The 15,860-nt window shown below is 49.9% G+C and overlaps 1 protein-coding gene across 1 annotated transcript; it reads left to right on the forward strand.

The window, feature by feature from the left end:
* The first annotated feature begins 5,532 nt into the window (after positions 1-5,532).
* On the forward strand, positions 5,533-15,560 carry LOC141936673 (keratin, type II cytoskeletal cochleal-like). Its single transcript, XM_074853822.1, is given in 11 exon segments — positions 5,533-5,550; positions 5,553-5,658; positions 5,661-6,097; positions 6,875-7,083; positions 9,631-9,691; positions 10,161-10,256; positions 11,012-11,176; positions 11,318-11,443; positions 12,696-12,916; positions 13,436-13,470; positions 14,255-15,560. Coding segments are annotated over 11 exon segments (1,647 nt in total). The 5' UTR covers positions 5,533-5,547; the 3' UTR covers positions 14,443-15,560.
* The last annotated feature ends 300 nt before the right edge of the window (positions 15,561-15,860 follow it).

Raw genomic sequence — 15,860 nt, forward strand, 5'->3', positions numbered from 1 at the left:
ATTGGGACCAGAGGTTGTGGAGCAGCTTTGTTCCCGTGTAGTCACCAGGGTGAAGATGGTTATTTATGTTGTGGTAGCTATTAAGAAACCCAGTCATTGTCCACAATTACGTTGCGCCAAGGGCTGTACAAATACGGGTGAATTAGGGTGGCTGACATTTTGGATGCTTAGTACTTTGGGGGAAGTAAGACCTTAATCCATCCTGGAATTGGAGAGGGAGGATCAGTTGCTGTGAAGCGGCATCGTGCCGTTGACTCTGCCCGAGCTGTGTCGGATGAAGCACAATTTTGATAAGAGCATTTCTCGTTGATGACTGTGCTAGATTGTTCCTCTCCTTCCTTGCTCTATTCACTTTGTGGTGTTATCCTTTAACCTAGGCATGAATCAGGCCCTCAAACTCCTGAAATAATGCTGAGTGCTGTTGCACTAGTTTTATTTCAGCTCCTATAAACTGGTGGTGTTCCCTTGACTGGAGTGAAATGAGCTCACGGTTTCCATCTGCTCTGAATGGGGCACGTTAGTTTGCAATTGAGTTAATTAAAACAGGAACACGGGAGGATCTTCTCATGCCACGTGCAATCTCATTGCCGCAGGCTGTAGCGAGCAGCACAAATTTAACCGAGGAGTGGAACAGTAATGGGGAGAGAGGACCAGCAGCAGCGGTTAAACGTGCTGGTCAAGATGCAACCTCCAACTTGGGAAGGGTTAAACACCTGATGGCTGGAGGCTGGAGAAATGGCCAGAGGAAGGATCACTTTATAATTGCCCTGTATTTTGGGGCTGGCCAACGTGTATTACTGGCTCAAGATAGATGGACTCTGATCTGACCCGGCTTGCCTGCTCTGTACCGTGTGAGCATCCGCAGAGGTTAGATCAGATCAGCTGTCAGGAACTGGAACAGCCCAACAGATTCAATGGGCAGGACTCAGAAGTTGCCTGTGATTTCGTGGGGACAGAACATGGATTTTCCATTCTCTTCCGAGATGTGCCGTTTCCAGAAAAACTGAGCTCAGCGTTACCAGGCCTTTCACCTCGGCTCTCAGAAATGTAGTGGTTTTTTGTTTGTTTGTTTGTTTTTCCTTAAGGCTTTAGCTGTGGGAGTGACTCTCAACTTTCATGTAAAAATTATCCATGTAATGATGATTATACATAATTATAACTATATTTATAGTTATTCCTTCATGATTTCTTGTAATCATAAGATCTTGTAATTTGGGGGAGAGGGGAAAAAAACAGCTTTAGGTGCATGTAAAATAGGCTGGAGGGGGGGAAAGTCCGTAGCTTGAATGCCTGCACCGTGCGTCAGGCAGAGAGCTCTTCTGATGAGCTGGTGCCCCGCCACGTGCTGTGTCCCCAGGAAGGATCCCCGCGGCCCATCTGCGTGCGCTGGGTTTGCTTGTTTGTCCAGGAGCTCCTGGCAACGTGTGGAGGTTCCCACTGCTGCAGCGTGGGGTGTAAACGCTCCTTCTGCAAAGAGGACGGGGGGCACATGGGGCTCTGTCCGTGGGGCATCGCTGTGCTGAGCAGCTGGAAAATGTTGGAGGGGGAGAGACTCCAGCGGCAGCAATTCCTTTGGGGGGTTCAGGTTGTTCCTGGAGTGGTTTTGTGCTGTCATCTAAACACCTTGAGGTTTAGCCCGATGCTCTTCGGGGATTTCAGCTAACAGAACAAGCGTGGCCAATTCTGAGCTCGAGGCGTTTCTCAGCGGTGGATTACAGAGCCAGCAGCAGGAAGCTTCCCAGGAGTGGCCAGGCAGCAAGGAGCCGAGCTGAGAGCTTCCCAGCCTCAGAGGGGTGGGCAGAGGGAGGAGGGAAGGTGAGAGGCAGCTCCTGGAGGGACAGAAGCTTGCTGGAAGCCTTAACAGGGAGCTGGCTCTGGTCCCCAGCAGGGCTCTGTCACCCCAGGTAAGCTGTGTCCAGCTATTCCTACTGGTCCCAGGGGTGCCCCCTTAGGCTGTTCTGCTTTGTTGTAAAAAGGAGAGGTGGAGCTGGAAGACAGTGTAGTTCAGGTGAGACCCATCATACCAGCCTCTAGCACTGATTGAGACCTGGGGCTGTTACAGCTGCCGGGCTCTAAGAGAAAAATGTGGTTTCCACGTGTGAAACCACATGAAGTTGCAGCGCGAACAACACCGATGCATGTGTCAAGGGCACTGGAGCAGAGAGAGGCCACAGAAGTGATTTCAAGTCCTCAGAAAAGTCACCTGTCTATGAAAGATGTGAGGATTTCAGCCCATTCAGTTTATCCAATGTAAGATGAAAAGGGTGGTGGCTTAACACTAATAGGGGAATGACACCAGGTTCAGGGGAGCCACTGAAGTGCTTTGGCAGTGGGCAGTGGCAGAAAACTAAAGACACCAATTAAACAACTTCAAATAGACATGAGGCCCTGAGTTACAGCAGGAGGATTCCTGTTGCAAGGCAATGAACTGTACCGAGGTACCAACCTTTGGAACAAATGAATCCTTCAAATCAGCCAGCCGTCGCCTTTCTGGAGAAGCCGCTCGTCTGTCGTTGAGATACAAGGCTGAAGAGCTGCGTCATTATATTGAGCTTTATAGCCTGACACAGGAAGTAGGACTAAACCAGTCAATAAAACTTCACGATAGATAGTCACCTCATCCTAACACGCTCTTTTGCGCATCAACTTGTTGACATATGGCGGCTGCATTTGGGACAGTAAGAGAACAAGTTCCCTCTGGAGCAATCGCTCAATATTTGCAGGAATTATTGATGAGCTGGAAATTTTTATTGATGAGCTGGGAATTTTTATTAATGAGGCTGCTTAGATCCTGAAAAGGGAAGGTGTGATCGCAGCGTGGGGAGAATCTTCAGCAGGGCAGTTTTATGGCTGCAGGTGCTGGTGGAAGTGTTGCTGTGTTGGCGTTGCATTTGGGTGTTAACAAGAGTAACAGCTTGACAGTGTTGTTACGACAGCCCCATGAGCGCCCCGTTGTGCTCTTGCGATACCCCAATCATGCGACCACCAAAATACTGCTTATCGTTAGGACACTAATTAATTTATGACTCATCACCAAAGCACTTGGGAGCAGTAATCACAAACTAGGACTGCACTGTGCAAACACAGAACCTAAGGGCACTCCCTGCTCCAGAAAGCTTTCAATCCAAACATCGCAATCTAAGCACACAGCAAGAGACGGCCCGTGGGGTGCGGAGAGAAGATGTGGAAACAACAGGCCGACATCGATCAGCAGAATAACATGTTCTTAACACGCAGTTTCGCTGGCCTGCAAAGATTTCTTCCTTTTCCATTAGGTCATGACGTATTTGATTATTTTTGGTTTTTGCAGCACCACTTTCTGGGCTGGAATTGAGAGCTTGGTTCATTTTCCCAAGGGCTTATGGAGGGATTTATCATTTGTGACTCTTTCATCAGCTTTGTGAGCGTCGGTGCCCAGCAGCGGGCTGTTCCTGGGTGTGCAGGGACTGGGCTGGCTTGTTGTGACACCAAGCACAGCAGTCGCAATGTCAAAGCATTCCCTTCCCCAAGAGGGGTTTTAACCAGTCAATAGTGTCTTCTGTGTTACCAAACCTGAATCCCTGGGGTCATTCTCATGGGCTTGGAAGTATTTACCAGTCCGTGCGGTTGTGAAACTATGCAGTGTTGCCATGGCATCCCAACAACACAAGCAAACTCTGCTCAAGATGTTTCTGGATCACCGGATCCTGCGCTGACTTAACCTGAATTGAAACCGGATTTAAATGGGGAACGTTCGTTTGCAGGATGGGTGCGAGGGATCTAAACTGCCCGGCTGCCACACTGGGAGCTGGGGAGCATATAGCAGCAAGGTAAATGAGGCCTTCCTGAGCCTCTCCTGCAGTGGCTGCGTTGCTGATGGTACAGAAAACTTGAGCTTTGAATGGAAAACAGACTCATCCTTCCCTAAAATCAGTGGTGTTGCATGGCGGTAATTAAGATTAGAGAATGGCTTTTCATTGATCTGGCCTGTGATAGTGCAAGCCAGGGTGAGGTTCAGTTCTCTTACTGCTGAACTGGTGTTTCTGCCAAGGCTGCTGAGAACAGCTTTGCCTTTGTGATAGTTTATCTGTCGGCAGGCTTGTATTTTACCTGGCTGGATTGTTTTCTGCTTTGCGTGTTGTGTTGTGCAAAAAAATCCCTGTCTGCTGATACGAAGGAGTTGAGGCTGGAACGCAGCCGAATAAAATCCAGCGGCCGGGGCTTACTTTGGTGGGAGTTATTCTTGCCTGACTGTAGGACTCTAAATCACGCTTTCAGATTCCATCCCTGTCTTCTCAAGGCAACCCAGAGGAGTTGAAAGAGTGCAGCCTGACTCTGTCTGTGAACTCGGAAGGACCTGGAGCTACACAAAGCAGCTGGAGGCTTCTGCCTTGTTGCTGGCTTTGTACAGATGAAACGAACCCTGGCCTGCCTGCATCAGCCGTCGGGTCAAGCACAGCTGGGTGTGCACAACACGCCAGTTTGCTTTACACTCAACGGATTATTTTTTTCACTGGTGGAAGCCGAGCCAGCTTGAAGGGGAGGAAGGAATCTTGCCTCATATGTCTCTGTCTGGCTCAATCTCCCCCTTTCCCTCCCTCAAAAAGAGAATTTCCTTTTAGTAGCTGGGATCTCCAGCCAACTTGTATTCTTCCCGCAAAGACGGAAGTACATATTTTGAATAGGCTGTGGCCAGAGTACGTAGGCAGTTCTATCTTGCTGTCCTGATGAGGGGAAGAGCTGAAGGGTGACACATTCAGGCCAGACTTTGAAATCTCATGGAGGATTTATGACCTGATAGTAAGGAGACCTGTCCCTTCAAGGATATTTGAAAACGCAGAAAGCCCGTAAAACTAATTTTTGTCTCCGCCTCTTCTGCATAGGAACTTAGAAATTTAATCAGAAACTTGTCCTGTCTCCTTTCGAGTGTGGACTAGCACTGTTGGGTATTTCCATGTGCAGGGTCCAGCCCACCTAATCCACCTTTATTTTAGCACTAACAGGAGAGAGAAGGCAAACCCGAGGTGTCCAGTGATAGCTGTGGCATCTCTCATCTGCTGCCCTCATTCCCCTGCATGGCACAGACTCACTGGGAGAGTAAAGTGCTGGCAGAGCACAGGGTGTGTGTCCAAGGCTTCAGCTGGCTTTGGTTTATATTAAACTAGGCTGGACCTGGCGTTAAGCTGAGGCCTCTCATCTCCTTCCTACTGTTGCACAGGGGAGCTACCTGCTCTGCAATAGAGTTAAAAAATCGATGCGTATTCCCCCTCTTCTCATTTCAGCATCTAAGCGGGGAGGAATGGAGAAGCCTTGAGGAAATGGGATTGGACCTGTCCTGTTAGAACTCTCTGCCCGGGGAGCCCAGAAGAGCCTGTGCTTCATGTCCCTTGGCTGCACATGTGGCAGAGGCAAAGGGAGGTGTGGAACAAAGCCAGGTCTGAGCATGGGGACACGGCGCCAGGTGTGTCCTGGCCCTTCCTGGCCCTTCCCTTCTTGCCTGCTCGAATTCAGGAGGTTGACAGAGGGTGGGAAAGCAGCCAGGCACACCCAGCTCTCCGAGGCAGTAAAATGATCCCTCTTTTGCCCTTGGGCCAAGCCCAGCTTTTCTAACGGATAAAAGGAGAAGCAGTCAGGAGAACTCTCTCACTTCCCTGGTCTCCAGCACAGCTTCCCTGAGCTTTTGAAGGGTGGGGGTACTGCAAACACCCTCGGAGCAGCCATGTCCCGGTCTGTGAGTTTCAGCTCTCGCTCTGCAGCCGTCCCAGGGATCAGCCAAGTGCGGGTCAGCACCGTCTCCTCGACCCGTGGACTAGGAGGGGGTGCCGGCTTAAGCAGGGCAGGTGGCTTTGGCAGCTCCAGCCTCTACAACCTTGGCTCTGCCAACAAGCGGATCTCCCTTGGAGGTGGCAGCTCCTACAGCGTTCGCTCTGGATATGGCTATGGCGGCATGGGGTTCGGTGGGGCGCTCGGCCCTGCAGGCATTCAGGAGGTCACCATCAACCAGAGCCTCCTGACGCCCCTGAATCTGGAGATTGACCCCAATATCCAGCGGGTGCGCAAGGAGGAGAAGGAGCAAATCAAGACACTCAACAACAGATTCGCCTCCTTCATTGACAAGGTGAGGTGTTGGAAAGACTGATAGCTCTGTGGACACTGCTTCAAAGCACGTCTGACCCCAAGCTCGCTTAACCCAGTGGGGGATTCACAAACGTGCTCAGGGTCAGGTGCTCAAGAGCATGGTGTGATTTGCCTACTGCAATCCAATAACTCTTATTGAAGCCCCACTTGCATTGCTGTCAGTAGAGGGTTGTGCCCTGCTGTAGGTCAGCTTTGCACCCCCCTTATTTAGCTGGTTTTGCCCATAATGTGGGTTCAGGCTTTAAAGCTCAAATCTGCACCCAAGCACACCACCACCAAACCCAGGGAAGAGGGGGCCTCTTGGAGAGGAATCGTCCCAATAGAACAGATCTTGACGTGGGTCAGAGTTTGCTGTGTTTGTTTGCTGCCCTGTACCCCTGTGGCTTTACTGTCTTGCACTAATTGATCCCACGTCCTGTGTAAACTTCAGCTCTGGCATCCTGAAAATGCAAGGAATCCAGACCTGGAGTTTGAGTAATTGGCTGACTTTGAGGTCTGTGGATAGCCTCTGTCAAGTGTCAGGCAAGAAGAATCTGCTTATCTTTAATTCATACAAAGCCTTAAAGTCATAAACCAAGCCCCAGAGTAGCAGTGCTCCCTCATGGTCTTTATCACCCTCCAGAGTTTAGGTGCTTCATATGAGCAATCTGAATTCTTCAGATACCGTCGGAAGCCGTCCTTCCCCGGGATCCAAACTCTGGCGTGTCAGCTCCCCCTTCCTCCCGCTTTCACAAATGACCCCTTGGTTGCTTTCCAGGTCCGATTCCTGGAGCAGCAAAACAAAATGCTGGAGACCAAATGGAGCCTCCTCCAGGACCAGAAGACTGCCCGCAGTAACATTGCTCCCCTGTTTGAGACCTACATCAGCAACCTGCGACGTCAGCTGGATGGGTTGCTGAATGACAAAGGGCGTTTGGAGGGCGAACTGAAGAACATGCAGGATCTTGTTGAGGATTTCAAGACCAAGTAACGTATAATCTTCCCATCTAACGGTGTAGTTGAGCTGGCAGGTTGGTCCGTAGCTTGGCAGAGACTTCCCCAGGTTTTCTGCTGGGGAGGGTGATTTTTTCCCAGCCGTGAGTTAGGTGTCTACTCCAGGGAAGCTGCCTGGATTCTTCTTGCCTCAACTGCTCGTTGTTCCTGGCACCTTGTTCCCGTGTGCTCTTCAGTGACTCCATCCTCCTGGCTTTGCTCTGGGGCCTCCTCAGGGCTGGCTTCGTACTTGGGGTTGGACGGGCCAGTTTGGGTCTGTAAGAGCCCCACGGGAGCTCAGCAGGTTGGCAGGCGGTGGGGGAACTGCTGCTTGTTTTGTGGGTGGGTAATGGAGCAGGTGACCTGCAATTTTTAAGCAACTTTTCAGTCCGAATTGTGTCACTTGGGAGGAGTCCCGTGAAGAAAGTAGCCTTTGTCCCAGCCTTGCCCAACCCAGCTCTACAGGGGAATGCCTCTAATAAAAAAAAAAAAAAAAAAAAAAAAGGAAAGAAAGAAAAGAGGGAGCTGGCAAACTGGATCAAGCAGGAACTAAAACCAAATAGATCTGATAATCCCCAGGGTGTGTTTAGGGAAAGTCAATAGCCAGTGATTCCCAAGGAGGTACATGGGAATGATGTTTCCCCCAACCCTGCTCAGTTCTTTCCACTCGGTGCTCACCCACAGTTGTACTGTGCATCTCTGCGAGGCAGCAGCAAGGAGCTGGTTGACCCCAGAGGAATTACAGCCCTAATTTTAGTTGCATGTCACGTGAATACAGGGTGCACAGGGGCATATTTATTCCTCCAGCTTACAGGTCCATGTAAAACCATAAGCCTCCATGTGCTAAGAGAAGGAAGCAGGAATTAGGAGCCTAAGATGCTAGTGCAGCAGCGGGGGGAGGATGTCGTGACTGGATTTCAGAACCTGCTTTTCCCCATTTAAATGAAGAAAATCTCAACTTCTAAGTTGAGTATCTTAAGTAGATATATCTAAAGTAGAATATTTAAGTAGAATATCTAAAAGAAGACCAGTTCTTTATGTGTCTGTTGCCTCTTTTTTGTATGTCCGATTGACAGGGTAATTCTCTCTGGGGTAGGAGAGGAGATGTGTCTGCACGAGGCTCCAGGGCATGAGATTCAGTCCTTGATTCAGTAACTGCATTGACTAAGGGCGCGGTTCAGGGCGAGCAGGGGTAGGAGCAGACTGTTCTGTCCGTGTGGCTTGGTGCAGGGCGTGCCGAGGTGTGATAGTGCACTGGGCTTCCCGAGGCGCCTCAGGAGTTAATGGAGAACATCCAATGATTTGTCAGTTTGTTGACCAGCTTGGTGGAGCTTCCCCCAGGAAATGAGGAGTTTGACAAACCACTCTGAATAATTCAGTCTTTTTACCTACCTCTGATTATCCATTCTGCACTGCAGGCTGTGCGTACGCAGCACGATCGTGTCATTTCCAGGTCATATATTACTCTGCAATAGCAACAAAATCAATTCATTGACCTTGAAAAGGACGTCCATTTATGCCAGCGTGGGTGGGCAAGCTTCCAGTGTGGAGCAGAAGGGGAGGAACATGAAGGCCATTGAAAGTGAAGTAGCTCACGCTTTGGAAGGCAAATTACAGCACTAGCCATGCGGGAACTGTGTAAATAAACAGAGCAGTGCTCTAACTTTGGCAACGGCAATTCCGAAACAGCCAGAGAAAGTGGTTCCTGCTCTGTTCCTTGGATGACTTTCAGGATTCATACAGTAGATTCTGACTTTGTTGCAGCAGGTTGGCTTCTGTAGAATGGTGTAAGGCAGGCTCTGAGATCCAGGCTTGCAAGTGGTGCAAATCTGTGAAGTCCCCTAAAGTCAACAGAGCATGATTGTTACCTGCTGAGGATCCAGCTCATTACATCTAAAGATGAACACCCGAGGAAGGGATGTAGCCAATATTAGAAGTTTGTGTGACTTTGTGCAGAATGAGAATAATTATACTCCGCTCTTACCAGGACAGTGGCGTGGGATTGACACCTGCAAAATGTTCTCAGATGTCTCTCATAAGGAAGTGCACAGTGAAAGTAGTGTCAGCAGGTGCTTTGATCAGCAGAGAGGAATTTGTTGAATCTCCTTGCACCTCTCTGCATTTGTATTTGCTCTCTCAAGGGGCAGGTGACAAAGCTGAGAGCCGCAGGACATACACTGCCATCCTGCAGCTGTCCGTGACGGGGCATAAGGAGCAGAAATCTTAAGTGCAGTGAGTTTTGATGAATGTGGGAAATGCTTTCCAGGTTAGTGGTCATGGTGGCGTGGACCAGGACAGCTTTTAGGTGTCAGCTCATCCAAACTGTACCCTGGTACCTCTTGTGTAAATACTGCACACGCCGCGGCGGTACGGCAAACCTCTGCCGGGGCTGGCCTGCTCGGGGAACTCACAGGCTCTGCTGAGGTGGTTCACAAAGAGGGAAATGAGGGAAAGAGAAGGGATTCAGGGTAGCTCTTCACTGGGACATTTTTTCCTTTTACCCAGGCTCTAACTTCGCTCCAATCCCTTTTTTTCTGGCAGATATGAAGATGAAATCAACAAGCGCACGGCAGCAGAGAACGAGTTTGTGGTGCTCAAGAAGGTGCGTGCCGTGGGTATTAGCTGTGTGTTTGCAGCCCTCCTCCCCCTTTAGCCCCTGCACTGCCTTTGCTACAGCTGTGCCTAGAGACCTGCAGGTGAAGAATTACAGCTCTCATTTCTGGGTAAAGGCTGCCTCAGTGTAGGCACTGAAGCCTCTATGGATATCATCGATTACAGCTAGATCTTTCTTTGGGAAATTTCCAAAGACCTTCCCCGAGTGTCTGAACTGACAGTGGACTTGCAAACCCAGGTCCAGGGGACCCTACAGAACATGCAGGATCCTGCACACCAATATTTAGTACACTGGTAGATAATTTTTAGGACGTGGTGGGTCGTTGGGCAGACGGACATGGAGAGCAGACAGCCTGGGGAATGTGATGGGCTCACGGCTGCTTTTGAAGCCATCAAAGGCTAGGTGGACTTAATTATCAAAGCTATGGCAATCTCAGTGGATTATCACTCTTTTTTAGGATGTGGATGCCGCCTACATGAACAAAGTGGAGCTGGAGGCCAAGGTGGATGCGTTGACGGATGAGATTGACTTCCTGAGGGGTCTCTATGAAGCGGTAAGGTCCTTTCTGCTTCTCGTGGCTGCTGCAGTGCAGCTCCACCCGTGGGTGAAGAGAAAATTAATGTGCTGGTGCCAGAGACAGGGAAGGTGATGGAGACGTGGAGTCTTCCCTTGCAGAAGCAGAAATAAGCCTGCAAGTAAAGTGCACGTCCTGTGAGTTGTCACAGTGATTTCTCCCTATCTGGGATGTGAGATGGATTTGTTGCAAACGTAGCCAGGACATGCATTATTTTTTTGATGCTGTTAGTGTGAAAACAAAGAAAACCGGGGTATTGTAGCCAGTGCTGTAGTGCTGGTGTGTGCTTGTGTGTGTGCGGTGTGAGAGAAAGGAAGGAAAGCTCCTTGTCCCAGAGGCCTTTGTCTTACCCATTATTTACAAGAGAAGAGTTTGATTGAACTGGACACTTGCATCCTTGGGTGAGGTGGTGGAATTTGGCCCTCGCTTTGTTGTGAAGCTGATGCTCAAGTTTCTTGGACTGGGATTTCATGCAGGGTTCTTATCTCAGGATAAACTAACCTGGCTGTCAGAACGTGGGTGATAAGAAGTAGCTCCATTTCTGCTGTTTGTTACTTTGTGCTTTGCAAGTTGATGTGATTCAGTTGGTTTCCTTCGAGTTAATGACTGTTTTGATCGAATTCTTATCTGCCTCCCTTTCTCTTTTCTTCTCAGATTCTCTCTTTAATTGGCTTCCAGAAGAAAGGCCCTTACAAGTCAGTGATTAATGGTATTGTTTTTAATGCAACTGGCAGGAACTTCGTGAGCTGCAGGCCCAGATCTCTGACACCTCTGTGGTGCTGTCCATGGATAACAGTCGGAACCTGGACCTGGACAGCATCATCGCAGAGGTCAAAGCGCAGTACGAGGAGATCGCCAACAGGAGCCGGGCAGAGGCCGAGTCCTGGTACCAAACCAAGGTGAGTTATGGGAGAGATAAAGGCAGTTACAGCTTCTGTTAGTAGGTGTATCTTGTGTGTCATGAGTGGGAGAGATTTTAGCCAGCTAATTGACTGCCAGCCTGACTCCATCCTTTTCTCTTACACTGTCTGATGTCGCAGTATGAGGCACTGCAGCTCACTGCTGGGAAGCACGGAGATGATCTGCGCAACACAAAGAATGAGATCTCGGAGATAAACCGGGTGATCCAGAGGCTGCAGGGTGAAATCGAAAATGCCAAGGCCCAGGTGAGGAGCTGCTCTTGTTCTCCTGCTGCAGAGCAGTGGGTTTAGCAGCAGCACATGTGCCAGGGATCTGGGTGTAACACAACATCTGCAGAAGCAGTTTGGGGGCGGCTGCACAGTGCTCACCTCAAAAACTCTCTGTTCTACTGGAGGGAGAAACTGTTGTGAACAACATAATGCTGAGAGGCGGCTGAAGTAGGTGAGAGCCAGCCCGGCCGCGACCCCAGAGCACAGGGGGGAAGCAATGCAGAGCCCTTTCCAAAGGGCGAGGCTGCCTGTGGCCTCCCTCCCAGCCACACACATTCCTCGTGCCCTCTTGCTTCTGGGCTCTTTGTCCACTCCCTTTTTGCAGAAGGCAACACCACGTTGGGGCACATAAAAGAATTTTTCAGCTATAGGGGAGTTCTGTTTGCTTTCTCCAGGGACCGTTATCACTTTATCAAATGGCTGGTGAAAGCCAGACCAGTGAGTGCTTCAGACCTTGTTCATTTGGGGCTGGAAACTGGCTGTGAATAACCAGAGTGCACAAAGCTGGAGATAAGCCATTGTAATTCATCTGTTTGTGTTTATTTGGTTTCAGGGCAGGGAGGCTTCAACACACACTTACAAGCAAAGAGCTGACCCGGTGCAGCTCCCTTGAATAATGAACGAGAGTATAAAGGACATGTGTTCACTGTGAGCCCTTTCTGCCAAACGTGGGGCATTTTGGAGGTGCAGGGGGCACAGTTGTGGGTGCCTTAGATTGCCAGCTTGGTGTGGCCCCACAGGGATGCTTTTGGGTTAGGTCTGCATTGTTTGTTAACTGCAGGTCTGCTCGAGTCCACGCTTGCCTCACATCAAAGCTTGTTGGAGCCCAACTGGCACTGAACAAGCTCTGGGGCATAATAGGAGGGAAAACCTGAGCTTGCATTAACCCTGAGTGTTGTGTTGTTGTGTGTGGTGTGGGTGGGCTGAGAAGCGGAGGATCACCTGAAGAAAGCCTTCCAAAACTGTAGCTGGTGGAGAGAAATAGGGTCTTCCTTTTGGAATAACATGTCTTGAGATGGAAATGAGTTTCCTTCACAGGCTGATTTCCATCCGGCACCCAAAAAAATGTGTAGGTATGAACTTCTGGGGATCTAAGTTGAGCAGATGGCTCCAGAACTCTGCAGATGCACAGAGATGGACTGGCCAGTAGATATCAGAGGTCCATGGGTTGTAGTGACCCCACCAAGGGGGGAGATGCCCACTGACATACCTCGCTCCGTCCCTGCAGCGTGCCAAGCTGGAGGCAGCCATTGCTGAAGCTGAGGAACGTGGCGAGTTGGCTGTCAAAGATGCCAAGGCAAAGCTGGAGGAGCTGGAGGCCGCTCTGCAGAAGGCGAAGCAGGACATGGCCAGGCAGCTCCGCGAGTACCAGGAGCTCATGAACGTCAAGCTGGCTCTGGACATCGAGATCGCGACCTACAGGAAGCTGCTGGAGGGCGAGGAGAGCAGGTGGGGGCAGCCTGTGGGTTTTACGTGAGGAAGGGTCCAGCCCTTCATTCCCTTTGCTTGGGGACATTGTGAGGGCCCAGTTCCAATTTCTGCAAGGAAATGCAGAAGAGAAAACCTTGCATTTTAAACTGATTTTTGGTCCTGAAAATGCTTTGGCTGAAGAGCCAAACTGGCAAGTTCCGGGGAAAATTTTATACTTCTGGTGAAAACATGCAAAGAAGAAAAAAGTTGTTTTCCATCATATGTTCAGAAAATTTCCAAGTGGCTCAAAGCTGCGTGGAATTAGGGCAGAGCGCCTGTGTTTTTTCAGCCCCCCCAGGTGATAACAGACCTTGTAAATGTAGGGCCAGAACAAAGCGCTGGATGGCACACTTATCTTGTCTGAATTATTTACAACAGCAGTAATAACTCACTGCCATTGTCTTCATCCTCAGCGCTGAGGCCCTGGGGGAACACTGAGTAATGCAGAGTCTAACCCGTCCTCTTCCTTTTTGCCTTTGTGTTTTTCTCCTCCAACAGGTTGGCTGGCGATGGGGTTGGCAACGTCAACATCTGTGAGTTGATTTTCTAATTTATAATAGTTACACATAGCCATGTGCCTCTAGAAAATGGAGGTGAGCACCAGCTGGGTCTGCGTGCAGAAGCCTCGTAGCACCCTGCCGTAGCTTCTGCCACCCAGTTAAGCCCCTTCTTAAATGGGAGCCCCCCGAGAGAGAAGTTTAGAGTGCTGTTGGCTCCATGGCAGCCTTCAGCTCAAACTCACCTGTATGAAATTTAACTTGGGGGAATATTGATCTTTCTTTCCTCCCATTTTTGTATGGAGAAGAAGGTACTAATGAGAAAAGGCATTGCCTGGGTTAGAAGTTAGTGCAAGGGTGACGTTTGAGGGTGTCTCCAGCGTGGGAAGCACTGGGTGCTCACCGTGCCTGGGCCTCAGGCAAATGCTGGTGTCTACAGCTCTAAACCAGTGGCTCTACTTTTCATTGACTTAATTGCCACTGGTGGCTGGTGACCCCCATGCCCACAGCCTCTTTGGTGCCCCAAGGGATGAGCTGGATGTGGTTGTGATACCATGCTGCAGGGGGTCCTGAGCCAGACTGAGTGGTGGAGAAGCAGATGGGCTGCTCAACCCTCACATGCAGCTGGCTTGGCACAGAGAATAAATGCTCTGGGCCAAAATGTAACAAGAGATTAGTGTCCCAGGCCCTGTGTTCTGCAGGAGATCGGAGAGAGTTTTCATCTGGTTACTGCAGACTAAAAACGCCCTTTGTGAGGGTGCCTTCGAGGGTTGGAAGTTTGCTGGCGCTTACGTTGGGTTTGCTTCTCTCTGTGCCGCAGCCGTGGTCAGCTCCAGCGGTGCAGGCGGCTATGGTGGCTCTGGTGGGTTCCTGGGAGGAGGAATCGGCGGAGGCCTCAGCCTGGGAGCGGGCATGGGCAGCGGGGCGCTCGGCTTCTCCTCGGGGGGCGGCTCCAAATCCTACACCGTCACCACAACCTCGTCCAGCAGGAGAAGCTTCAGGAAGTAACTCGAGGAGCGGAGATCAGCGGTACCCATTACGTGGGAGCAGGGAAACCATAGAAAGAAAAGTCTTGTTGCCTTTTATAGGACAAATTGGCTGCAAAACTTCTGCAGTGATGAATGAATTGGAATAAGACATACCAGAGTACCTGACCCTGCCACATCACGCCTAAGGCTTGATCCTGCACTGCTGAACTTAGTGGGAACCATTCCACTGAGAGCAGGTTCAAGCCTGTAGGGTGAAATTCATCCGGTGAAGCAGGCGGGATAACGCTTTTGTTACTTGTGCTTGGTACCCCCTGCTCAGGGCTGGATTTCACCCTTTGAAGGGCAAAGCAATCATTTGAGTGGCAAACTATTCCACGTTTCTGCTGTGGTTTTGCAAAAGAGACCAGAAGATTATCTCCCTCTTAATATGATTTGGAAGACTTAATTCCCTTAGGCTCCTCAGAAAATGCCAACCCTTGTTAAGATTTCAGCCTGGGTTTATTTTCTTAAAGTATACCAAGAAGAAAACAGTGAAACTGTTTTGGGTTTCTCCTTATTTTCTTTGGAAATGGGCTCAGAAATGGAATTCAACAATTCTCCTCTGAATGAAGCTGATTTCTTACCGAAGGCAACGCAGACAGATTTACTTTCAGCTTCTTTATAGCGAAGTGACTCATAAACAAGCTCCCCCACCCATTCCCTCTCCTTGAAAGAAGCCCAAAGCTTAAGGGATATGAAGTTGCTTAAAATTCTAAATAGCACACTAAAATGGGAGATAACATTCCCCATCCCTGCGTGTCTCTGTTTACCACCCCACATTTCAAAGCGTATCTAGTGATATCTGGTGTCATTACTACAGCTAGGGGGAAAAACGTGTTTTGTTGATGCATCATTACAATAACTACTTGTTCCTGCCAAAATGTGTCTTCAACTTAAACATGCCAGGGAAAATAGTTAGGTCATTACTGCAGTAGGAAGAATTATTAGATAAATAACTCGGAGAAGCTGCACAGAATTGTTGTACTGCATGCTCAGCCATGTCCTAGCCGTGTATCTTCGGTTGACGTTTTATGCCTTTGTGGTCTGAGACCTTGTCATGAGGCCATTAATAAAGTTTCCCTGTTGCGTGCTTCTTCAGTCCCAGCTGAGTTCCTTGTCTGTGCCACCCTGGATGCTCAGGAGCTCTGGAAAACGACCAGCGTTGTCACCTTCCTCCTGTCTCCAGAGCCTGCTCGGGGCTGTGTCCCCTGGAGCGGTGCCACACTGTGCTTGGGGTCAGGATTTAGGGTTCGCTGCCTGCCCAGGCTCCGTTCCTGGGGGAGTTTCCCCTGCCCGCTTTGCACCCAGTCTGGGCAGTGGGATGACACGACTGGTTTTGTTCAAGCACTTGGCTTCAGCCCCGCCCCTGATCGGGACTGAAACTGAGACCAATCCCTC

Source organism: Strix uralensis, chromosome 33 (assembly GCF_047716275.1).
Source record: "Strix uralensis isolate ZFMK-TIS-50842 chromosome 33, bStrUra1, whole genome shotgun sequence".
In the NCBI taxonomy this organism is placed as follows: domain Eukaryota; kingdom Metazoa; phylum Chordata; class Aves; order Strigiformes; family Strigidae; genus Strix; species Strix uralensis.